At 39.3% G+C, this 25888-nt stretch overlaps 1 protein-coding gene across 1 annotated transcript in view; it reads right to left on the bottom strand.

The window, feature by feature from the left end:
• Window positions 1-10191: 10191 nt before the first annotated feature.
• Window positions 10192-25888, bottom strand: part of LOC132384996 (basic proline-rich protein-like) — a 134262-nt gene continuing 118565 nt past the window's right edge. Inside the window, exons 4-5 of the mRNA XM_059956721.1 lie at window positions 12548-12612; window positions 10192-10386 (exon numbers count right to left, since the gene is read on the bottom strand). Coding sequence (XP_059812704.1) covers window positions 10192-10386; window positions 12548-12612 — 260 coding nt within the window. The remainder of the gene's footprint in view (window positions 10387-12547; window positions 12613-25888) is intronic.

Genomic DNA, 25888 nt, shown 5'->3' with positions numbered 1-25888 from the left:
TTAGTGTCATCAGCAAACTTACTAACCCTTCCCTCCACTTCCTCATCCAGGTGATTTATAAAAATCACCAAGAGTCAGGGTCCCAGAACAGATCCCTGAGGCACTCCACTGGTGACCGACCTCCATCCAGAATATGACCTGTCTACAACCACTCTTTGCCTTCTATGGGCAAGCCAGTTCTGGATCCACAAAGCAATGTCCCCTTGGATCCCATGCCACCTTACTTTCTTAATAGGCCCTGCATGGGGTACCTTATCAAATGCCTTGCTGAAATCCATATACACTACATCCACTGCTCTTTCTTCATCAATATGTTTAGTCAGCAGTCCTCGCATGACCTTTATCCACCTCACCATCTGCTCTAACACTCTGGTTCCCCTCCCCCTGAAAATCTAGTTTAACACCCCCCCCCCCCCCCCCCCAGAACAGCACTAGCTAACCTACCCTCAAGGATGTTAGTCCCCTTCCAGTTCAGGTGCAAACCGTCCCTTCAGAACAGGTCCCACCTTCCTTGGAACAAAGCCCAATTGTCCAGAAACATGAAGCCCTCCCTCCTGCACCATCGCCTTAGCCACATATTTAGCTGCATTATCTTCCTATTTCTAGCCTCACTAGCACGTGGCACGAGGAGCAATCCTGAGATTACAACCCTGGAGGTCCAGTCCTTCAACTTCGCACCTAACTCCCTAAACTCTCTTTGCAGGACCTCCACTTTCTTCCTATCCATGTCATCGGTCCCTACATGGACCACGACATCTGGCTGCTCACCCTTCCTCCTGAGAATACCGAGAACTCGATCCGAGATATTGTGGACCTTGACACCAGGGAGGCAACAGACCATCCGGGATTCTCGATCTCTCCCACAGAACCTCTTATTTGTCCCCCTAACTATTGAATCCCTTATCACTACTGCTCTCCTCTTTTTCCCTCCTTCCCTTCTGAGCTGAGGGTCCAGACTCAGTGCCAGAAACACAACCACTGTAACTTGTTCCTGGTAGGTCATTCTCACCAACAGTATCCAAAATGGTATACTTACTGTTGATGGGAACGGCCACAGGGGTGCTTTACTCATTCTGTCTATTCCCCTCCCCTCTCCTGACAGTCACCCAGACACCTGCCTCCTGACTTTTAGGGGTGATTATCTCCCTGTATCTCCTGTCTATTTCTGCCTCTGCCTCACGAATGATCTGAACCAGTTCCAGTTCCCGAACTTGGTTTGTCAGGTGCTGCAGCTGGATGCACCTTTTACAGGTGTAGTCATCAGGGACTTCTGTTTGTGAGACCCAGCTGTATGCAAATTAATTGTTTCCTCTATATAACTTCAGTTGTTTCCTCCAATAACTTCATTAATTTTAAGGTGCTTTGTGATGTCTTAAGGTCATGAAGGCGTATTATAAATAGAATAATTTCTTATTCCACAAAGGTTTATGTTCTAGCCTTTTCTCTATTTAAAATAGACATGATTCATACACAGATAAGTAGAGAAGCTTGGTAGAGACCTTCTCATTTAATGTCTCATTAAAGCAGAAAGTAATTTGATTGAGTTGTAGAATAAGCGGTAAATGTTTAAATTGTGACAATAACCAATGTTTTTAAAATCAAGCTATTGATTTTGGTTTTGATCATACTTGAAGTTAGAATAGCCCAGTTTAAGATAGTCTTGAAATTAATCTTGACATCTTCAAAAGGAGCAGGAGCCTAATTCTAATCAGTACAACTACATAATAGGCAATTGGGTTTTAAATGCAATTATCTTGTTTTGTAGCAATTAACTGAATGCTAACAAAATTCCACAATTAATTAACACAAATTTGTTAGAATGGGATGTTTCAATTGGGATAGACAGATACTGCAACCTCGCTGTGCTTGCTTAAAATCAGTTATCTCATTGACAGGATGGACTAATATATTGCAAGTGTGTGCCAAGCTGCAATTTAATTTACTTCCCAAAGGATGTCTGTACACCATGTCTTTTAGGAGCTTGACACACTTTTAGTTATTTTCTTCTAATAAATGTTCAATAACTGATTTAAAAGGACTTCTAATGCTCTTTTAGATCTTTACAATTAATTCCTTAGGGGTATGGATCAGGAAATGTTTTTGCCTGATGTAAAAGTGATTCTAACCTTTTCAGATAAAGAATGCAGTACTGGAATAATACTAGATTTTTTTTTGAAATATATGAAGGTTTTGTTATAGCTTAAGGAGGAAAGGGGGTGTAACATTTCAGGCAATGTTCTTCATGAGTTAATTGAAAATTTCTTACAAATTCTGATGAACTCATTACATGCTTACAGCAATCTGTTTTTGAACGGATTTCTAGGATTTGTAATTTGTCTTTAAAATTAAACTATATATATATATCAAACTTTAATGAAGGAAGTGTACAGCTATGTTAGAATCAGTGCAGAAAAGTTTTATTTGACTAATATCTGAAATAGACAGATTGTCATTCATATAAAGAAATGTTGGATAGGCTAGTCTTGTATTAGTTAAGGGTTCAGCAGAACAGAGTTCTTCATTGAAACATGTAAGAATCTAAGTGGTCTTGAGAGTAGAGGAACAGAGGACATTTTTTGATGTGGGAGAACTTAGAAATAAGGGGTCAGCCATTTAAGACACAGATGAAACAAATATATTTCTCCTCGAGGATTGTGAGTGTTTGGAATTCTTTTCCTCAAAGACTGTTGGGAGTAGAGACCATGACTATTTTTAAAGCAGAGGCAGACGGATTCTTGATAGGTAAAGGGGTGAAAGGTTATTGTTGGTAGATTGAGATGTGGAATTGTGATTTCTCCTATCCCTGATTTGTACATTCTTAAGAAAAACCTTTGTTTTTATGAAGTTATATTTGTATAAAGAGCTAAATTTTGATTTAACTATTTCATGTGGGACCACAGAATTAAGCATGAATGGGGTTGGTTAGGTATACCACCTTGATTCAGATAACAGATTGGTGTTCTATTAAGGTTATTCTGGCCAAAGTAAATAATATTATTTGTACTTTAATAAACATGGTTTAGCTGGCATGTATGTATTAAACTCAATTCCCAGAAGATTTATTTATTTAGGAGGGAATGGAGGTTACTGAAAAACACAAATAGCATTAGTAAAGCCTTTTTTAAAACTGCAAATGTTCTATGATACATTCATTTAAACATATATATTCACAATAACAAAATTCTTTATAAGTTTATAGATTCATTTGAAAATTCATTGTAGCATTCTTCACTAGGTGGCTTCATAAAAACCAAGAAGTTTCAGTTTAATTTGTCCAGAAGACTTACGCTTCTGTAGCTATCATTAAGTGCTTGGATGTGTACAAACTCAATACTAAATTTGAAGGAAAGTGACCCTACCTCTGAACCAACAAAACTTAATAGGAGCAGCATTAATCATTGGGAAATTGATGGGATTGGGCTTAGTGCTGGTTTTATTCCCAGCTTACTTTTAGACTCTATTTAAGTCAATGGAGCATATGAATGGAAGGGATTCAACCCCCAGTGGTCCAAATTCCATCAATTTCCATTGGGGAACTTACCTTATAATTATCTCTGTGGCATTTTGGAACTGTAAATTTGACACATGTGAATGATATTTTTGTTAGTTCATTTCTAACCGCACATGTTTTTACCTTGTTAATGTAAGCAATTTTCTATTTTAACAATGTAACATCTTTTAATACTATCTAAGTACTATCTTTTAATACTATCTATGTTCAAAGCACCGTCATTCATAATTAACCTACTGACATAAAAATGTAGTGGTCCTACTTCAGTTATTTTGCTCTAAAAGAAGTGATGGTCCCTGAATAAAGCTAATTTCCATATTCCATCAACCTGCATGAATTTAGAGCAAGTGATTGAACAGAATAAATAAAAGAAAACAAGTTAATATGATGTATTTTGCAAGAGACCTTCTATAAGGTACCACACAAGATGATTGAACAGAATTAGAGCACATGGCAATATCCTGGCATGGATTAAGGATTGCTTAGCTGTTGGAAAACGGATTGTCAGAATAAATTAGTCATTTTTGGGTTGGGAGGTTGTTACTGACAGGGTGCTGCAAGGATCATCGCCAGACTTCGGCTATTCATAATCTATATTAATGATTTGGATGAGAATATCATGTGTAATATATACAACATTGCTTAAGTTATAAAGCTTGGTGGCAGTGTAGATGATGCACAGAACCTTCTGGGGATCTAAACAGGTTAGCTGAATGGACAAATGGAATATAATGTGGAAAGATGTGAGGTTACCCACTTTGGTAGGTAAAATAGAAAGACAGAATATTTGTTATAAATGGTAAGAGATTGAAAGGTGTTAGTGTTCAGAGCAACCTGAGAGTCCTTGTCCATGAATCACTGAAGGTTAATACACAAGTGTAGCAAACAATTTGGAAGACAAACGGTATGTTGCCTTCTATTGCAAAAGGATTTGAGTGCAAGAGCAGATACTTCTTACTCCAATTATATACACCTCTGCTGAGGGTGTATTTGGAATAATTTGTAAAACTTCTGATCTCCCTATCCAATGAAGTAATGTGATGGAAAGAAGGTTCACGTTCTTTGTTACCTGCTGCTGAGGTAATGAATGGTGGATCAGACACCAGCAGTGAAACAGCCTAGTCCTGCTTCTGTATCTCATGCTCCTAAGATATAGTACATTATCGTATGTACATGCACTGCACTCCAATTACTGACTCTGCTCAGTCTTTTTCAAAGTTTTCAGCAGCTGCAGACTTTTCCTGATCAGAGAGCTGTGGCAGTTTCCCTGATAAGGTCATGTTTTAAATACAATCGGGCTTATATTGATGTAATTGATTCCTGATTTGCTATGAATCATAAGGTCTATCTGGTTTAGGCAGTGAGCCATAAAGGTAGCTTGCATCACAATTTCAGCAGGAGTGGGTAAGTAAACCAAAACACTCCATTTTAAAGGGATTGCTAGATTATTCATTGCAGGCAGGGTGGGTTAAAATTGATCTTGCTGTATACAAATCTCAATAGTGTGCCCCTATAGGTGTGATAGATATTTCAATGAATGTGGTAACCAACCCAGCAATTTTAACAAAGAACAGCAAATGCTGGAAATACTTGACAGCATCGGTAGAAGAAGAAATATAGTCAGTTTCATGTTGAATCACAAACAAGAGAAAATCTGAAGATGCTAGAAATCCAAGCAAAACACACAAAATGCTGGAGGAACTCAGCAGGTCAGGCAGCATCTATGGAAAAGAGTAAAGTCAACATTTTGGGCCGAGACCCTTCAGCAGTTTCATGTTGATGAGCTTTTGTTAGAAAAGTTAGAAATCACAGATTTGGGGAATGGGGATTGGAGGTGGAGTTAAAGAGAACCAAGGGAATTTTTTGATAGAGACCAAAAGAGACTATGTGACAGAATAATAATGGTGAATGCTTACTAATTGTAGCTGATCTATCTGGAGGAGATACAAAGTAGGAGGAGATGGATGGAAGTATAGGAAAGGGGAGTAAAAAAAAATCTTGGAACTAAGATGCAAAACCCTATAGATGCTGGAAGCCTAAAACAAAATGGAGAATGCTAAATATACTCATCAGGTCAGGCAATGGAAGCAAATTGGAGAGATTGGTTATCCAAGGTATTGATTTCATTGTTTTCTCTTGAGGGATGCCATAGGCCAAGTCAGAAGATGAGACAAAAAGCAGAACATTTGGAGAGTCAAGCAGCATCCGTGGCGGCAAAGGGAGTAAGCCAATGTTCTGGGTCAAGGGTTGAAAAATGTAGGTGGATACTGAGTAAGTGTGGGAAGAAAACATCAAGGTGTGATTTATCTGAAATTGGAAATGTCAGTGTTCAAATTACTGGATTGTGAGCTTCCCAATGGTGAGGAGGCCCCTCCTCTGAGAATCCCCAGAAAGCCTTTGACAGCCAGCAAAATTGTGGGGGGGGGGGGGAACTTTGCTGACTGTAAAAGCTGTGAAGTATTTTGAGTTTTTATATGTCCATTCAGAGCCCAAAATCAGATTAGACTGGCAGATTCTGCTTTATCTATCTGTCATTCCTTCAACGACAATGATATTAGGATAAGGTCAGTTGTTCCTTAATTGCTTCACCCCTCATCTCACAGTGGATTTTTTTTGGCTGTATTCTTTTACTATCTGCAGAATAGAATCAGGTAACATGTTTCTTGTAAGGACTTCCCAAGCTCTGATCTTCGCCAGATAGAATGAGACGGACAGCAAGTACATCATGTCCAAATTCTTCTCCAAACCACAGTCCCACCAACCTAACTCAGTGACTTATTTTGCAATTCCCTTCATTGTCAAAATCCTGAAAGTCTCTACCTAATAACAGTCCAAATTCCTTTACACCAACTGCAGCTGTTTAAGAATACAAGCAAATAGGATCAGGAATAGGCCATAAGGCCCTTCAAGTCACCTCACCTTTACTATGATCACAGCTGATCAATGCTGGCCCCAACTCCTCTTCTGTGTCATTTCGCGTACCCTCTATTCCTCAATCAATCCAACTCCACTTTAAATGCTTCTAATCTAATGATCCAGCTTTCACCCTCTGCCAGGGAGAGCCAACCATCACTTTCTCAGGCCAGCTGGACCAGACAATAGAAACTGGCTATGACGACCATGGCCACTTCCCCAAAATTAACTCTGAACATCTTAAAGCTTTAGTGGAATTTTAAACTCTCTCATTTGTTAAAACTGCTGATTGCTTTATGTCAAGGGGAATGAATCAAACCAATTCAGTTCAATTTGAATCACACAAATACTAATGTCATGCTCTTTCCTGCAACTCACAAACCTTGACAGCTCTTATAAAATGTAGATTGAATGCTGCTGCTGTCTCTGTATAAAAAATTAATAGCTCTGAAAATGCCAGCAATTGGAATATTTCAAAATTATACAGTCATGAAGATATGTTAGTTTACTGTGTTTACACAGGCTTCACTGTGTTATTTCAATAATTTACATAGATTACTGAAGGTCAGACAGCAAAATACAATCCAATTTGTACTAATTCATTATTAAACAAAGCAATCTACCGGCACTGGGAGGAATTGGCAAAGATTTATCCTTCCAATTGCTTATTATAAAGTGGAAATATATTCAGTAATTTTGAGCACATAGTATGTGATTTTAATGAAGTGATGCTGAATTTTGTTACAAGATTAGAAAATAATAGATTTTAGAAAACCTTTTAGAAATTTTGTGAATAACTTTAGTAGGGAAACAGCAATAAAGAGCAAACATCTTGCAGTCACCTCTAGCCCCCTTCCCTCCAATGAGGATATGAGGCATGAGGTCTTTTTGCTATGCTGAAGACAATTAATTTCTGATTTTATTAAAAAGAATGCAGCGTTGTAATGTGTTTTAAAATATGAGGGTTAGAAATGCCTGAGAGCAAAACTAGCTTATGAATTGTATTCACTGGATAGCTTGCTTGTATCAAATTCATCTCTCTGCCATTTTAACTGAGAATTTAACTCATTTAATATAAAACAATTATATAATTCTCATTTTTTATGGCATGAGGGAATGGAAAAGTATAGGGTAGGAATTGGAAAACAGGACTTAAATTAAAAAATAAAACTGCTTTTAGTCCTTTTATTTAACAGTCAAGAAAGCCTGGGGGTTAAATCTGATAATCTTTGAAAATGAGCATGGCAATTTCAATGAATGACTCTGACTGATGGGTTCTGATGAAAGATTATTGACCTGTAATATTGTTTCTCACTCAACAGGTGCTGCATGACCTGCTGTGCTTTTCTGGAATTTCTGATTTTTATCATCTAGGCCCATTCAGTATAATACCAACCAACTTCACTCAACCAGCCCTGTAGAATGATTGTTGTATCTTGCTAACATTAAGCATCCTATTAAGTGGTCAGACAGTAGTAATGGCCTAATACTGTGAGTGGGTGCGGCTGGTTAAAAGGTGGCCCGCACATCTTAAAGCGGAGGTGGAGACACAAGTGATTGCATTTGCTGGAATCTGCAGCAAACAAGCAAACTGTTGAAGGAACGCAATGGGACAGGCTAGCCATGATTGGTGTAGCTATTGCTGATCATGTGGTTAACAGTGAGGCTGAAAGTTTCTATAATACTTATATTCTAATCCCTTTTATATCACTCCTTTCCATCAATGCATACTCATTTCAGATTTGCAAGTTGCATACAGAGTAACCTACATTTCTCAACTCCACATTGCCACTTCTTCACACTGCCCCTCAGCGCAGCCATTATCTTGTTCCTTTTCCATTTCAGAAACCTAAGAACTGCAGTCCAATGATGTAATGCGGGATGAGGAATGGATGATGAACAAGTGCTTTTAATCAGTTTAACTCAAAAACTGACATAGTGCATAACAGAGGTAAGCTTCTGAGCACAGGTGTCCTACAGCCAAGGTTGGGAACAAGGATAGTGCATGTCCCAGCTTTCCGGAGGTAGAGTATATACATGAGTTTTGCTGCAAAGGACTCATGATATCATTCAGGGCTGGCTGCTGAAAGAGAGGCAATGTGTCTATTCATTGAAATGCCTCATGCATTGAAAACCTTCCCAGCTGTCGAGGAGCATGGAAGGGTTCAAAACCAATTTGCCATGGAGTTTTGAGAAAAGCTTGAAGTTTGTACTTCCCAGTTTCGAAGAGGTGGTGACTACATTTTGCACACTTTGGACCCAACAAGGATGGTCAATGCTGTAGCTTTCATTGCAAAATGGCATGTTGCTGCAAACAACCCATCAAATGCTCACCTTGCTATTTCAATGTAACAAAGGTTTCTGCATTTATCACCACCTCAGAACCCCACCACCACACAGAGAGAACAAGATTTCCCCAACTCCTCTCTGATTCCTTTACTGTCACTTTGAATCTATGCCCCCTAATTTTCTGCTAATGGTACCATGCCCTTCCTTTACACTGCATTTAGGGAGATATAATTCATAATTTTATACAACTTGATTAATGTTCCCCTTGGCTTCCTTTGATCCAAAAGAAAGAATTGACCCATCTAGCCAAGCTTTCCTTTGGCATAATTCTAGTAAGCCTTCTCTGTACTATTTTAAGCGCTATTACCCCCTTCTAATGTTGTGACCATAGATGTATGTAAATATCTAGCTGAGGCCTAGTTAGTATTTTATATGGTTCTGTCTCAGCCTCCCTGCTCTGATATTCGAAGTACATTTATTATCAAAGTATGTATACTATATACAACCTTGAGATTCGTCTCCTTGCAGGCAGCCACAAAATAAGAGACCCAAAAGAACCCAATAAAAAGAAAAGACTAACACCCAAAGCACAGAGAAAGAGAAAAAAACAAACCGTGCAAACAATAAAGCAGGCATCAGCATTCAGAATGAAATTGAGTCTGTAAACCTGAAGCCTGGGGCAGCCAGAGCAGGCCCACAGCCTCCGCCTCAGCTTATCACACCTGCAGCAAATCGCCATGAAGCTCAGAGACAATAAACCCAGAGCAGGGCAAATTGCCATGAAGCACAGCCTCAGCGGCGAGGAGAGGGGAGTAAACATTATGGAGCAGAACTGACCCTAACCCTGACACCCTGCCTTTTCAGTCCATCTGGCCCACTGCTTAAATTGCTCAAACATCTGGTCATTCCCTGCACTCGGACTCAGATCCTGCCGCAGTGCTACAGTCTTGGCCTGGGCCTTATGTTCTGGCTTATGCTCGACTTTTCCAAATTGGCCCAGAGGATAGATGGATCCAACCTCACTCTTGGTTCAGGTGAACTGTCTCCGAAAGAACTCTGCTCCACTCTCTCCAACTCCGTCTCGAACACGTCTTGATCTCACTCCAGCCACTTGAACATGCCTTGACCACACTCTGGCTCCATCTTGCACTGCTGATCAGCCTCACCTTCACACACCTCAACATTGTTTGCGATGATTGTTTACCACAATTTTCCACAGAAAAAATTGTTATTAAGGGTATTTAGTTAGTCAAAGCATTTCTTGCTTTGAAAACCTCCAGTAAGGTGTTGTCCAACTTCAATGGCACCGTCTTAAACCAGAAGATGATAAAGGCAGGTACCCTATTTGCCTCCTTTACCAGCTTCTCTACCCTTCAGTCTACCTTTAGGGATCCATTGATGTGCACTGAGGCCCTTCTTGTTGCTCTACATTTATCAGTATTCTACCATTTATTGTGTATTTCTTTGTATTGATTGTTTTAACCAAGTGCTTTATCATATATTTCTTCAAATTGAATCCTATTTGCTGCTTTTCTCTGCACTTCATCATTCCACCAGTGTCCTTGCTTTTGGCCTATTAGCCAGTCAGCCTGGATGGCTGTTATGAATGGCTCGATGACACAATTCACAGCTAAACCATCTAGCTCCTTGAGGGCATCATCCAAAGCCAGGTGCTGCAACCATTGGAGTAGCACTACAGAGCAGAATTATTGTATAGAACATTGACATGATTTAATTTACAAACTTAATTGGAATGTTTATTTTTTGCCAACTTGCAAATGGTCACTCATGTTCCTAATGGCAACATGGCTTTCACTATATTCAGATTACCTGTACTGAAGTGGGATGTCCACAAAAGTTATTAGCCATTTTGACTGGAATTACTTTTTGTTGCTCTGTGGCCACCCTTTTACTTGTTTTGCGATTCCAAAGTAGCTAGCCAAAAGACTGCCAAAAATGTTGGTATCAGACGTTTTCATGTGTAGGGCTCTCAGTACCATCAACTGCGGTGTTAACTGTTCGGGCTAACAAAGTGGCTTCTCTGTAATGTTACTTAATGCTGTAATGGGTTTCTGTGTCTGGAATGTTTGGGTTATAACTGCAGATAAGGGGGGAACTAACCAATGGAGAGTTGCTATGCTATCTTGTATCTGTGAGCTGAGCAGGAGTTCGCAGTCTTTCTTGGGAGGAGTGCGAAGACGACGGACGTGTGAGGAGCGGACAGCAGTTCCAGGGCAGCGGATACTGGGCGTCTGCGGTTCAGACGGTGGCCAAAGGCTCGGAACGTCATTGTGGATGGAACCGGAGGCGTGAGCTCCAACGTATTAAAGTATTATGTACACAAACTGATAAACTTACTGATTTGGTGCCTTTAGGTTATCTGTTTCTACTAACCCATCACTAAGAAATAACTATAAAGTGGCAATTATTTACTCACCTTTGATGTATTGTCTGATATTTGTGTTGCAAGCGTATACTGGGGGGGGATTTACACCGTATTTACACCAAGGTATTGCGCTATTGGCGGGACGATGGCGGTTCACCCTAGGCAAACGGGGGTAAATTGGGGGCAGGATGCTACACGTGTATAATCCTCTTCCCATTATACAAGCAAAGTCAAATCTCTACCTGATGGTGTCTGACAAGAGAATAAAATGTTGTTGGGTGTCTTTGAATAAGGGCTGTCATTGGTCTCCCTTATACAAGATGTTTCAAATCTCTCTAGCTACAACCAATGGTGATAAACTTATATTGCCATAATCAACTCGACTGCTTTTACAAAATGGTGTTCACTTATCTGAGGCTGCAGTTGTACCGAAAGCAGATAGTAGATTTCAGTGAGGATACCTAATGGAAACTTGAATGGCTGGCACATTCTTTGCTGGGTTAGGCTGGAAGAGTTGCTTCTGAGTAGATCTGACTTCCCTTTTTCTTCTCCGTTTCCCACTCCTTCAACTGACTTATATACGTACATTCAGAGGCATTCGCTGTGCACAAACCAACGCTCACCAACTTATTATGCTGCACAAATTGCACAGTTATATATGCTACTGTGGATACCATTTCAGATCAGTAAGGCCTTTTGTAATGGCCCAAAATGGGTATTATCTTATCTAATTTTGCTCACCTTATCGATCGAACATCTTTGACCACCTGCAGCTAGAAGTTTCTAGCCTTTTACCCATAACTGCCATCTTTGTTGAACCCTATGTAACGGAATTACACTCCTTGCCAAGCTCCACCCCAGTTCCTGAGCATGTCTTTGGACTTAATTGTAAATTTGAAATCATTAACCATCTCCCAGTTTATATTAGATCTGCTATATTATCTGTCCTTGGAATTATATATCTCCAGGTTAAGAAGACTATACAGGGGACAATTTCTTTAGCGAGTTATTTGTAACAGCGTTATAATCTTTTTTTTCTATTTTGGGTTATGACATTGCAGAAATAGGACAATGGAAATGGAAATACTCATGGTTACTTTTTTTTGTAAAACGTACATGTATTCTTCTAAATTTCTCCTAATTTTTCTAATGTTATATAAGTGTCTTTCTGTCATTATTATTACTATGTTGAAATGCTAGTTCGGGCAGTCTGAGGGCTGACAGATTGAGCAGAACTTTCCCTTAAATGGCATAAGACACATTACTGCATCCAAACAATTAGTCCATCTTCCTAATGTTTCTCCTCTGGCCAGTTAATTTATTTTACAACTATTTTGTCAAATGTTTTGTGATATTTAATACATTTCAGGTATTATATGCTTAGTTCTATTCAGCTTAAATGAGTACCTTTATGAGAAACACTGCGGTGGTTCAAGATGACAGCTCACCATCACTTTCTCAAGACCAATTAGGGATGAACAATAACCGCTGGCCTTGTCAATAGCACCAAATCCTGGAAAATGAATAAATAAAACATAAAATCAAAAAAAATGTGTAAGTGATGTTACAATATGTTTCTAGTTTCCTGTAGCTACTAATATACTGTTTTGAAATGCCTTTTTCTGTTCATTGTGCTGATTTTGTAGGTGGTGCAAATAGAAATGGATATTAGATACACAGGAACGTAAAAAATAAAAGCAGAACTAGGCTATTTGACTGCTGGTGTGTGGTCCCCTGTTCAGTAATATGGCTAATCTTTTAACTTAACTGCACCCTGTATCCCATGATTCATTTAAAATCAAAAAATCTATTGATCTCTCTTGAATATACTACACTTCTGGGGCCTCTTATAACCTCACAAAATTCTAAGTTTTGTCAAACATGATTTCTCTTTCATAGTGTTATATATGATCCATCTATTAAATTTGAAAAGACTTGGAGGCTTTTTATTCAACATTTTCATATGATGTGATTTGACCTCTTTCCAAACCTATTCTTGTGTTAATATTCTTGAGGTTCGGAGTTGATGACACTAATGGTCCTTTTTTTTGATGTTATAAACAGCCCATGTTCTTTTCTGTTCTTAGTTTTTTGGTTAGTATTAGTTAGCATAGTTTTTTTTTGCGGGGTATATTTTCTTTTTTTTCTTTTTTTCCTCTTTTTGGATATGTTAATCTTTTTTTATATTCTACATTTGTACTCGAACATTTTTGGGAAGTTTATTACTTTTGTATTAACTGAATATATAATTATATATGTTATCCATTAACAATGTAATCCCAACGATTGTGTAGCAATATTATGTTATATCCATTATTTTGATATTAATAAAGATTGAAAAAGAAAGAAAGATTTCTCTTTCATAAATTCATTTTGAATTATAAGAGTTTTCTTTGCACTCTTCTGCAAAAACAAAGAAAGTTTTCTTTTAAAGTCTCCGCTATTTTTGTATTCCCCAATATAATTGATCTTAAATCAAGCTGTAAGGAGCCCTCATTAACGTTAGCTAATCCTTTACCTCTTACATATCTATAGACACTGTTAGTGTTAGGAGGCCTGAAACAAATGGACTGATCAAAAGATAGCAACAGAGTTCGTACTCTTCTGGAAACTTATGTCCTGTGATTAAAATTCTACTTACTTTGAGAATTATCCCTCTTTTTACATATTCTTGAAGCTTCGTTTCAATATAATCTACAATTGAACATTCAGATTCCCAGACGTAAGTAAGTGGCTGAAACACTTTTCCCTTGCCTCCCAAAATTCCCCAATGGAGCCACCTATCCATCAGCTAAAATTGACACCATAACTCACTCATCATCTTCTACGATACTAACTATGAAAATAATAACAGTATATACTGTATGTAATAGTAGCATCTGTGTGCCAAGGAGCATTTATATTTCTCAATTCCTTAAATTCTCAAACATATGCTGCACTTTCCTGAAGTTTTTCTTAAGCAGGTAAAAGATTCAAAACACAGTGGATGAATCTAAATGATAAAATAACATTTACAGTGTAAAAAATTACTATTGACCTTATCAATCACCTGAGCTTTCATGAAGTGCCTGTGATTACAGTGGTATATGGCTACCTCAGCAAGCAAGGTAAAACTTATGCCATTCCTGGAGCAATGTAGAAACATAGAAAACCTACAGCGCAATACAGGCCTTTCGGCCCACAAAGCTCTGCCGAACATGTACTTACTTACTTTAGAAATTCCCTAGGGTTACCCATAGCCCTCTGTTTTTCTGAGCTCCATGTAGCCATCCAGGAGTCTCTTAAAAGACCCTATTGTATCCGCCTCCACCACCGTCGCCGGCAGCCCATTCCACAAACTCACCACTCTCTACGTAAAAAACTTACCCCTGACATCTCCTCTGTACCTACTTCCAAGCACCTTAAAACTGTGCCCTCTCGCGCTAGCCATTTCAGCCCTGGGAAAAAGCCTCTGGCTATCCACACGATCAATGCCTCTCATCATCTTGTACACCTCTATCAGGTCACTTCTCATCCTCCGTCGCTGCAGGAACTTTGCCATTTCTCACTTGGGGATGACGGATAGACTGTGTATTGTTATCCCAAATGACAACAAAACTGCAGGCTCTGCAAATCTAAAATATCAGAAAATGTTGGAAGCACTCAGATGGTCAGGCAGAGTCTTCAAGCTGAAGCATTAACTCTGTTTCTCTTTCCATAGATGCTGCCTGACCTGCTGAATGTTTCCAGCTATTATGCATCACCTACTTTTTTTATTCCACCTACTTTGCATCATATCACAACCAGCTAAGTTAAAGGAATAAGAACAAAGCTTGACACGTTTATGCATACTGTAAAAATTGATGTCTACTTCACAGTAAATGGGAAACCTTTCATCAGCGGATGACTTGCAGATTTACATTTTGACCTAGATAGCACATTTGGAATTAACTTGATAATCTCAAGGAGTGAAGGCAGAAGAAATCAGATCTATTTAAATAAGAGGTTGACATGCTTTTGCATTTTAATCTGAAGGCTTCAGATTTCTACTGATAGCTAAACAATACATTGCATTGACAGCAGTGAGTTTATGATCATTCCATTGGGCTTTTTTTTTGGAGAGCTAATGACACAGCCCTATTGAATTGAAAAGAAAGTTATCGCATCCAGTTGTCACTTGAATGAATTCTGCAACAAAGACAATATAACCTGTCATTAACTCTTCGATTCCAGGTGGAATTCTTAAATGAATATTATCAGATTTAACATAAGAGAAATAGGAATCAAGTATAGTGGGGCATTCAGTACCATTATTCCCTCAGTATTAGTCACCAAACTCCTACACCTGAATCCCTGTATCTCCCTCTGCAACTGGATCCTCGACTTCCTTATCAGGAGACCACAGTAATAACATCTCCTCACTGACAATCTACACAGCTCAAGGATGCATGCTCAGCCCACTATTGGTATGGACACCACCTCTTGAAGATGCCCTCAATGGCGAGGAGACACACTCCCTACACCAGGGGATCTCAATCTTTTCAATGCCATGGACAGCAGGTTAGCAACCCCTGCTCTACACCCACATCTGTCATGCTAAACACAGCTCAAATATAAGTTTGTGGATGACGCCACCGTTGTTGGTAAATTCCCAGATGACGACGAGGAGGCATACAGGAGTGAGAGTGACCAGTTGATTGGACAGCCTTGCACTCAGTATCAGCAAGACCAGGGAATTGATCGTGGACATCAGGAAGGGGAAGTCGGGAGAACGTAGAAAAGCCTTCATGGAGGGGTCAGCAATGGAAAGGGTGAGCAGCTTCAAGTTCTTGGATGTCGACATCTCAGAGGGTCTATCCAGGGCCCAACACATTGATACAATCACAAAGAAGGATTTTGAGGAGACTTTATATGTCACCAAAGAATCTTGCAGATTTCTATAGATGTATGATGGAGAGCATTCTGAATGGTTGCAATACTGCCTGCATGGAGGCTCCATTGCACAGGACAGCAAGAGGCTGCAGAGTGTTGAAGGCTCTTATTTATTTTGTCAGTTTATGTCTTTGCACTGCGCTGCTGCCACAGAACAACAAATTTCATGTTACGCAAACATGAGGAAATCTGCAGATGCTGGAAATTCAGATAACACACACAAAATGCTGGTGGAACACAGCAAGCCAGGCAGCATCTAAAGGAAGAAGCACAGTCAACGTTTTGGGTCGAGACCCTTCATCATGTTGCATAAGACAGTGATAATAAACCTGATCTGAATCAAAAAATGAAAAACAGCTGAGTTATATTTGTTCTTTCTTGAAGTTGTTGGCAAATTGTTCTGTTTTTATCCATGATTGCAAGTTGGTTTTGCGTGGTTCACATTTGGTTTGAAGAACTGTGCACTCCATGAGGGCTGAGACTTCACTGTCCCGCCCATGCTTAACCCACATGAGGATGTCAGCATATTCCCAGAAGTAAGATGCGGTGCTTCCACAAGTTGTCTAACTCAACATCTCAGCTAATAATAGATGAACAAGGGTGATTAACCTGTTTTTACAATTTCCCGATAAATTCCATTTGTTTCGCATGTTTAAAAATATATTCAAGACTCGAAGATTCAAAGTGCATTTATTATCAACAAATGTATAAATTATATAACCTTGAGATTTGTTTGCTTAACAGGCAGTCACAAACCAAGGAACCCAAAAGAACCCAGCTTAAAAAAATAAGACCAACTCCTCAGTGCCCACAGAGAAAGACAGAAGAAAAATCGAAATGAATCGTGCAAACAATGGAAGCGAGCAACGGCAACAGCATTCTGAACTAAACTGAGTCCTTAGATTCAAATCCCTGGAGCAGCTTGAAGGAGGCCCAAAGCCTCAGTATTCAGTTCATCATATTAATGGGGCAAGTTGCTGAAAGGTTCACAGACGTGAAGCACAGCCTCAGCGTCTCAGAGAAAGGAGCCCCCAGACTATCAGAATATATGGTTCTGAATTTGAAAAGAAAAAGCATTAGGTATGAAAATGTCAGTCTAGCAATGCTGACATATCTTTTTACATGCTATATGCATCATGGTGACAACACAAATGTGATGTCTCTGCATAGGAAAGGAAGTGAAGGCAGTGTAATTGCTTTTTAAAAGAAACCTTGTTCAACATCAGCAGGCACTGCCTTGAGGTTAGCAGTGTTTATAGTGCAACTAATGTCATTCTTCCATGTCTAGTTCGATATGAACCAAGGACAACTACTGAAGTTGGAGATTATCGATCAAAGGTCGACTTGGCTAAACAATCAATGTATTGCTTTCTAAGATCAATAATAGAGCTTCTTCCATTTCCAAATACATATTCCCAGTTTCACCAGATTTATTTTGTAGGTGGGACATGGGGGTGAGGGTGGAGGAGGTGGTTTTCTTTATTTTATACTGAAGTTATTTTCAAAAATTATTTTAAATTGGCAATAAGAACTGACCGTAATAATCCTCATATCCTCAAAGTCTTATCTGCTGTGAACCTGGTCGAGTCAGATATCTATCCCTGCTGGGACCTGACTCACTTCTGGATAGAACAACTTTCTATTTCAATAATAATTGGTTTGCAGCTTAATTATATTATTAAATAGCATTGGCATTTATCTTACTGGTGCCTGCTAAGAGTTCTGTTATTTCCATCTTTTACACCTTAAAGCTGCTATTCTGAGGTAGTGATTGTGCAAAGTTCTCTCTTCAATAAAGTCATGAAATTCTGCTTCCATGGAATCATAAAGTCAGTCTTTAATGCCCATTGTTTCAGAGAATGAAAACAGGAATTACATGGGATGCAGAAAATAGAAACAGGCCATTTAATTCAAGCACTTCAGGTGTTTATTCCTGTCTCCTCCTGTCTTCACTCATCTAAATCTATCTACCCAGCTCTCAATTTCTCCTTCGTGCCTCCTTAAAATATATCTATCCTATTCATTTAAACTATTCCCTGTAGCAACAAGTTCCATATTATCATCACTTTCTTTTAAAGACATTTCTTCGTTTTTCATTATTGGGTAACCATCTTACATTGGTGACCACTAGTTGTGCTCTTCTCAGCTAATGGAAACATAGCTCTAGGTTCATGTTCACATCAAGTGGAAGTGTCAATTCCACTAGGCAAGTCATTTTAGTTGTGGATTGAAATGGTTACCAATGGGCCATTCAAATTGAAAATTGTCCTGAATTTTGTGTCAAGTTCTGGATGTGCACACTGTGGAACACAAGTAATAAGGACTTATTGACGGGGTCAAATCTGTTGGTATGCCAAGATGCTGGACTCCCCCTGAAGTCTAATAGGAAGGCCGATTCTTATTGGAATTCCCAGTGATTCCTAGTGAATCTCTACTCAGATCCTATGCCAGGTTAAACTGAGTGGAAATCTTCTCTAATAAGGAGAAGTTAAGTAGACTGAATCTATATTGCCTGGAGTTGAGAAAAATAAAAGGAGATCTCATTGAAACATACACAATTCTTTAGTGCTTTGACAGGTAATGGGGGGGGGGGGGTTAATGCTTCCCCTGGTTGGAGTGTCTAAAGCCAGAGTCACTAGGTCTCAAAATAAGGGATCAACCTTTTAAGATAGAGGTAGAAAGGAATTTCTCTACTCATACAGCTTATATCTTCAGACACTTTATTGAAGAAAGCTATGGAAGCTTATCCCCAAAGTATATTCAATCGAGCGATCAGTATTTTTAAAAATATTAACAGACAGACAGACATACTTTATTGATCCCGAGGGAAATTGGAATTTGTTACAGCCACACCAGCCAAGAGTAGTGTAGAAATATAGCAATATAAAACCATAAATAATTAAATAATATTAAGTAAATTATTCCAAGTGGAAATAAGTCCAGGACCAGCCTATTGGCTCAGGGTGTCTGACACTCCGAGGGAGGAGTTGTAAAGTTTGATGGCCACAGGCAGGAATGACTTCCTATGATGCTCAGTGTTACATCTCGGTGGAATGAGTCTCTGGCTGAATGTACTCCTGTGCCTAACCAGTACATTATGGAGTGGATGGGAGACATTGTTCAAGATGGCATGCAACTTGGACAGCATCGTCCTTTCAGACACCACCGTCAGAGAGTCCAGTTCCACCCCCACAACATCACTGGCCTTACGAATGGGTTTGTTGATTCTGTTGGTGTCTGCTACCCTCAGCCTGCTGCCCCAGCACACAACAGCAAACATGATAGCACTGGCCACCACAGACTCGTAGAACATCCTCAGCATCGTCCGGCAGATGTTAAAGGATCTCAGTCTCCTCAGGAAGTAGAGATGACTCTGACACTTCTTGTAGACAGCCTCAGTGTTCTTTGACCAGTCTAGTTTATTGTCAATTCATATCCCCAGGTATTTGTAATCCTCCACCATATCCACAGTGACCCCTTGGATGGAAACAGGGGTCACCGGTGCCTTAGCCCTCCTCTTAAGTGAATAAAGGAATCTTTAATTAATAGAGGAAGTAATCTTCAGGTAAAAGATCAGTCATTATTTCAATGGATGGTGGAGTATACATGAGGGGCTAAATAACTTACTGCTTTTATTACTTAGGTTCTTAAATCCATTCCATGGCATAATTGCTATCTATTGAGCTATAGCTGACAAACGCTATTGCATTATAATAAAAGCAGAATATTCTGAGAAAATTTAGTAGGTGATTAAAAGTATCCAAATATCCTTGTACATGAAATACCAGTAAACTGTTCTGATGAAATATCTCAGATATGAAACATTAACTCTTGTTCCTTTCTACAGATGCTGTCTGACTAGTTAAGTTTTTACAGTATTTTCTGCATTTGTTTGCATCTTTTCTAATATTTAGGTTTTGTTACAGGTTGTGTTTAAGAATATGTTATTACAACCCAGATTTCTGAACAATACATTAACCACATTTTAAAATCATTTTTGACTAAATCCACCAATTTGACAGCCACACTCAATTGTCCCTCTCTTGCAGCTGTATCTGATGTATGAGTCCGTTAAGCATATATTCCCACTGGGAGTGTTGGATTGCTGAATTTTCCTTTAATTTCTATGTTGCTGATGTAGCAATAGATGAGCATTATTTTTCAATGTCTGTTAAGATAAAGCAAAACAATAAACCTTAGCTGCATTAGATACAAACTTCAATAATCATATTGGCCTTCTTTAAGTTGAATTTCTTATTTCTGTTCAAGCTTTGTGTAATATCTGCATCTTTCTCCCAAATTTCTTGCTTCAGCTCTAGTCCAAATTTTGTGTGAATTGAACTAGCCATTTGCTTGACTGAATAAATCAAAATAATTATATTTAAATGTCAGTTTGAATTTGTGTCTCAGTGGTAGATTTGATTAATTAGAGGCATGATACTTGATGTTAAAACAGTCTTGAAAAAGGCCGAGTAGAATTTGTTCATAGTTTGCATAGTGTCCTAAATGGTGCTCTGGCTGTAGAGTTCATGGCAATAAGAAAGTTAAATTATCTCCAAAGCAATTTAATTATGCTTCTTATTGTATTTATATTGTTTTGTGAACTGGTCTCTGTTTAGTCATCAGGAAACTGCTCCAAACCTGCATAACTGATTATTCTGCACTTGCACACCATATCAGACCGTGAGCAAGCTGATTGCTGAATAAAACTGGTAAATAGTTAGCAGGCTACCACAGGGGCTCTTTGTCCTGACAGTACATCTGACCAGCAGAAAGGTGGGTTTCTACTGTGTGACAATCAATTGCATGAGTTTATGGATTGGGTGTGACCTGAGTATTAAAGGCAAAAGTCATTTGAACTTTGCTTTTAATTCTTTGAACAAAACCATTGTGAATTTGTGAAATTAAAAAAAAACATGTTGGGATTTCTTAGAATCTCTGATACTGTCACACTCTATATTCAAAATATCCAGAAAGTACCTTATACAGGCATTAAATGTTAGAAAAACAAATTGCACAGACCCGTTCAAATCTTAGTGCAAATTTAAGACATGATTTCACTGAATATCTTGAAGCAAAAGTTTTGGAACCTGCCAGTCATACAGTGGGGCTTGGGATTCAATCAAATGTGACATCACATGAAATTGACATTCCCAAATGACACTTAAACCAAATGAATCACTTCACCCTCAGTCAGTTTGTCACAATTATTCAGACATCACAGCAGCGAATTGTTTTCTGAAAATATTCTTTTACAAACTCAGGGGCTGGAAGGGCTTTGAGTCTTTGACCTTGAGGTCCATTCAAGGATGAAGTTACAGAACATTGAAGACTTGGAAGGATGGAAAATAAGTGTTTGTGCTTCTTATATTGTTAGTAGGATGCTGTAACTTGTACTCCCAGAAACCTCTTTACCATGACGACTGTATTATAGTGACAGAACAAAAAGGAGTGATGGTGCAATATCTCAAGGATAGTTTATTCATTGTTATGAACCCCGTAACTGGGTGTCTTACCAGCAAAGATAGGAGTAGCCGTTGAAGTCTGATGATACTATTTTAACAGTATTTATTAGTAAAAATAACAAAAATAATATCAATGCAAATATACAGATAATATACATCATCAATACTAAACCTGAAAGTGCGGGTATAATAATAATCAATAAGAAATAAGCTCTATCGTTGTCTAGGGGATAGTGAATTGTCCGATGGAAATATAAAGTCAGTTCAGTTCATACAGACTGCAGTCATTGCTGATCACCGTGTGGCAATTGTTAGAGAGCGAGAGAGAGAGGGAGAGAGAGAGAGAAACTTGCCGACCTTCCTTGTTATGATCTTGATCCGTATCTATCCTTTCGCTAGACCGTTCCATGGAGGGCTCGTCACCCAGGCAAGGATGGACACACACACAAGCCCCCACCGGTCTCATAACGTTTCTCCTGGTGTGCCTGAGGGGTGTTCCCCAGACCCTACTTTTATCCTCACTCACGGGATCTCAGATGTCAGTCAGGTTGGGATGATGCAATCCCTCAACCAGACCACTCTGGCTGCCCCCTGAGGGGTTTCAATGAATAGTACAGTACTCAATACACAATTCCTTCTTCAAGAGACAATAGCAGTAATCAGTGGTTCCGTTTCGCTTTCGTTAGGAGACATTCCACTTTTTGTGTATTCCTGCGTTGTCAATAACAACTGCTTTCCTGTTATCCTGCGTCTCTCTCTCTCTCATTACTGACATGATGTGTATCTCTCTCATTTCCTGGGTATCAGACCCAAAATAATAGCGATCTTGCGATTCTCAAAAAGGAGGGGGGGGCGGGCATTGGCGATTCTGTACCCTTCTGCCCATTAGATTTGCTCCTCATTCGTAACATCATAACCTTAGAACACCCTAAAATACTACATGAAGGAATGCTTCAGAAGTACAGTCACTGTTGTACAGTAGGAAGTAGCGTAAACATCAGTGAGGTAAACAGCCATAATCCCCTTCAGAAATGCCAATAACCCCTTGGAGAAATCCCTCGCACCTCTTCAAAAATTTCATGGGATATTTTAAACCCTTATAAATAGAATGCATTAGCTATTACATATCTAATATATGTAGGTTCTAGAAAGAACCATGGGATAAGCAACTGTTTTGAATGTGCTGAAAGAGGAATATTGACCAGAACAATGGGGGAGTGCTCCTGCTCTTTTTCAGACGGCACCACGGAATCTTTCATTCCTCCGGTAGAAGAGCAAGCTGGACCAGGACAACCTACCAGCAATTCTACAGTCATGCCACTCAGGGGCTTGGGTTGTATTATTATCTTTTTCTTTGTGACTGTATGTTTTTCTGAAATTGCACCCAGGTGTGTTATTTGTACTGTGTGCTATGTTACAGTGTATTGTGTGCCATTGATAATGTGTCTTGCACTTTAACCCTGGAGAAGCGCTGTTTCATTTGGCTATATTCATGTAGGTTTGAACTTGAACTTGAACTTGATTTCCATATGAGAGGGCCTTGTTTAAAAATCTCAACTAAATAAATATAACTCCAACAGTGCAGCACCTCCAGTAATACACTGAGTGGGCACTGAACTCTCGATCTTAGATTAAGTGAAAGAGTGCTACTTCTGAGCAAAAGCTGACAACTCTCAGAACAGATTAGAATGAACTTCACTTTACTGGCATGAATCTTAATCGTTCTGTGGTTGATGTGGAGTAGGTGGAAAAGAAAATGGACTTAATTCATTCTTCGTTTTGCTCTATTGCCTGAAAAACAAAACTACACTTAAATCTGCACTTTTATCATGGGTATAAATATTTATAAAAATGTTTTTACACAGTGAGTGTTAGGCTCTGGAATGCACTACTACTAGTCGTAAGGCAGGTACAGTTCCAGTATTTAGGAGTAAGATGTATAATTATCTGTAAAGGAAAGAATTTGTAGGGCTATTAAAACCATAAGACAGCAGCAGAATTTAAGGTGGGGGGTTATATGAGAGGCAGGGTTTGAGGGTCGGCACAACATTGTGGGCCAAAGGGCCTGTAATGTGCTGTACTATTCTATGTTCTATATAATTAGGCCATTCAGCCCATCAGGTTTACTTTCCCTCTGAACCCCATTCTCCTTTAGTCCTTTGCCAAGGTTCCCCATCATTCTTCAAAATTCCAGCATGTACAGGCTCAGCCATCAAATGCTCCCCATATGTTAACCCTTTCATTCCTGGGATCATTCTCGTAAACCTCCTCTGGACCCTCTCCAATGCCAGCACATCCTTTCTTAGGTATACTCCAAATGTGGTCTGACCAATGCATTATAAAGCCTCAGCATTACATCCTTGGTTTTATATTCTAGTCCTCTTGAAATGAATGCTAACATTGCATTTGGCTTCCTTACCACAGACTCAATCTGTAAATTAACCTTTAGGGATATCCTACACAAGGACTCTGACTTCTGAACTTGCTCCCTGTTTAGAACATAGTCTATGACTTTATTCCTTCTACCAAAGTGTATAACCATACCCTTCCCAACACTGTATTCCATCTGCCACTTCTTTGCCTATTCTCCTAATCTTTCTAAGTCCTTCTGTAGTCTCCCTGCTTCCTCAACACTACCTGCCCTTTCAGCTATGTATCTCTGTATCATCTGCAACGTTGGCCACAAAGCCATCAATTCTGTCCACACGTGGGATTGAGAGACGGTGGGGGAATAGGACGAGCTGGATTTCTCTTAATGAAGCTGGTAAAAACTTAATGGACCAAATGGCCTTCCTTGTTTAAATTATGATTATCGTATATCTCCTACTTTGACGACAAATCTTTTGCCCAATTTTATACACAAGATTGTTTTTTTTTAATTTAAAAGCTGTTTGGTCAAAGAGCTAAGTTTCAGATCTAATCTGATATTTAAAATATTCCCTCATTTACATTAATTTTGACCGTCAAATGACATCATGTAAGATTCATATTTGAGAAACCAATATAGAGTTTTAAGTCAGGATTCATTGAAAAACTCAATGGTTAGAAATATCTCTTGTCAAACACCTTTTGTGGTAAAATATTTGGAAAATGGGTTGGGTTGAGAACTTAAGCTGCATTAGTTGACCCTCTAGGCCAGGGTTTCCCAATCTGGGGACCATGGTTAATAGTGGGGTCCACGGTATAAAAATTGTTGGGAACCCTTGTTTTAGGGTGCAAAGTTTTGTCAAATGATAGAAGCTGGATAGGAGGATAAATGACATTAATGTATCACCCTTCACTGTTTCTCTTTAACATAACTCATGACAGTGAAGGACTTCACTAGTTAAAGAAATTCTACACATCACCAGCATTGGCAACTTAAGGCAAGTCTTAAGACTATAAGACCATAAGATGTAGGAGCTGAAGTAGGCCATTCGGCCTATCGAGTCTGCTCCAACATTCAACCTCTCACTGCTACGGGCGGAAGTTCCCACTTGCTTCAAAAAGGCAACAATTATACCAGAGCCTAAGAAGAATAATGTGAGCTGCCTTAATGACTATCGCCCAGCAGCACTCGCATTGACAGTGATGAAATGCTTTGAGAGGTTGGTCATGACTAGACTGAACTCCTGCCTCAGCAAGGACCTGGACCTGTTGCAATTTGCCTATCGCCACAATTGGTCAATGGTAGATGCAATCTCAATGGCTCTCCACACGGTTTTAGACCACCTGGACAACACAAACACCTACGTCAGGATGCTGTTCATCGACTGTAGTTCAGCATTTAATACCATCATTCCCACAATCCTGATTGAGAAGTTACAGAACCTGGGCCTCTGTACCTCTCTCTGGAATTGGATCCTAGACTTCCTAACCGGAAGACCACAATCTGTGTGGATTGGCAATAACATCTCCTTCTCTCTGACGATCAACACTGGGGCACATCAGGGGTGTGTGCTTAGCCCACTGCTCTACTCTCTCTACACCCATGACTGTGTGGCTAGGCATAGCTCAAATACCATCTATAAATTTGCTGACGATACAACCATTGCTGGTAGAATCTCAGATGGTGACAAGAGGGAGTACAGGAGTGAGATATACCAACTAGTGGAGTGGTGCCGCAGCAACAACCTGGCACTCAATGTCAGTAAGATGAAAGAGCTGATTGTGGACTTCAGGAAGGGTAAAATGAAGGAACACATACCAATCCTCATAGAGGGATCAGAAGTGGAGAGAGTGAGCAGTTTCAAGTTCCTGGGTGTCAAGATCTCTGAGGATCTAACCTGGTCCCAACATGTCGATGCAGTTATAAAGAAGGCAAGACAGCAACTATACTTCATTAGGAGTTTGAAGAGATCTGGTATGTCAAGAAATACACTCAAAAACTTCTACAGATGTACCGTGGAGAGCATTCTGACAGGCTGCATCACT

Source organism: Hypanus sabinus, chromosome X1, assembly GCF_030144855.1.
Source record: "Hypanus sabinus isolate sHypSab1 chromosome X1, sHypSab1.hap1, whole genome shotgun sequence".
NCBI lineage: Eukaryota > Metazoa > Chordata > Chondrichthyes > Myliobatiformes > Dasyatidae > Hypanus > Hypanus sabinus.
This window is presented reverse-complemented; position numbering and strand designations above follow the sequence as displayed.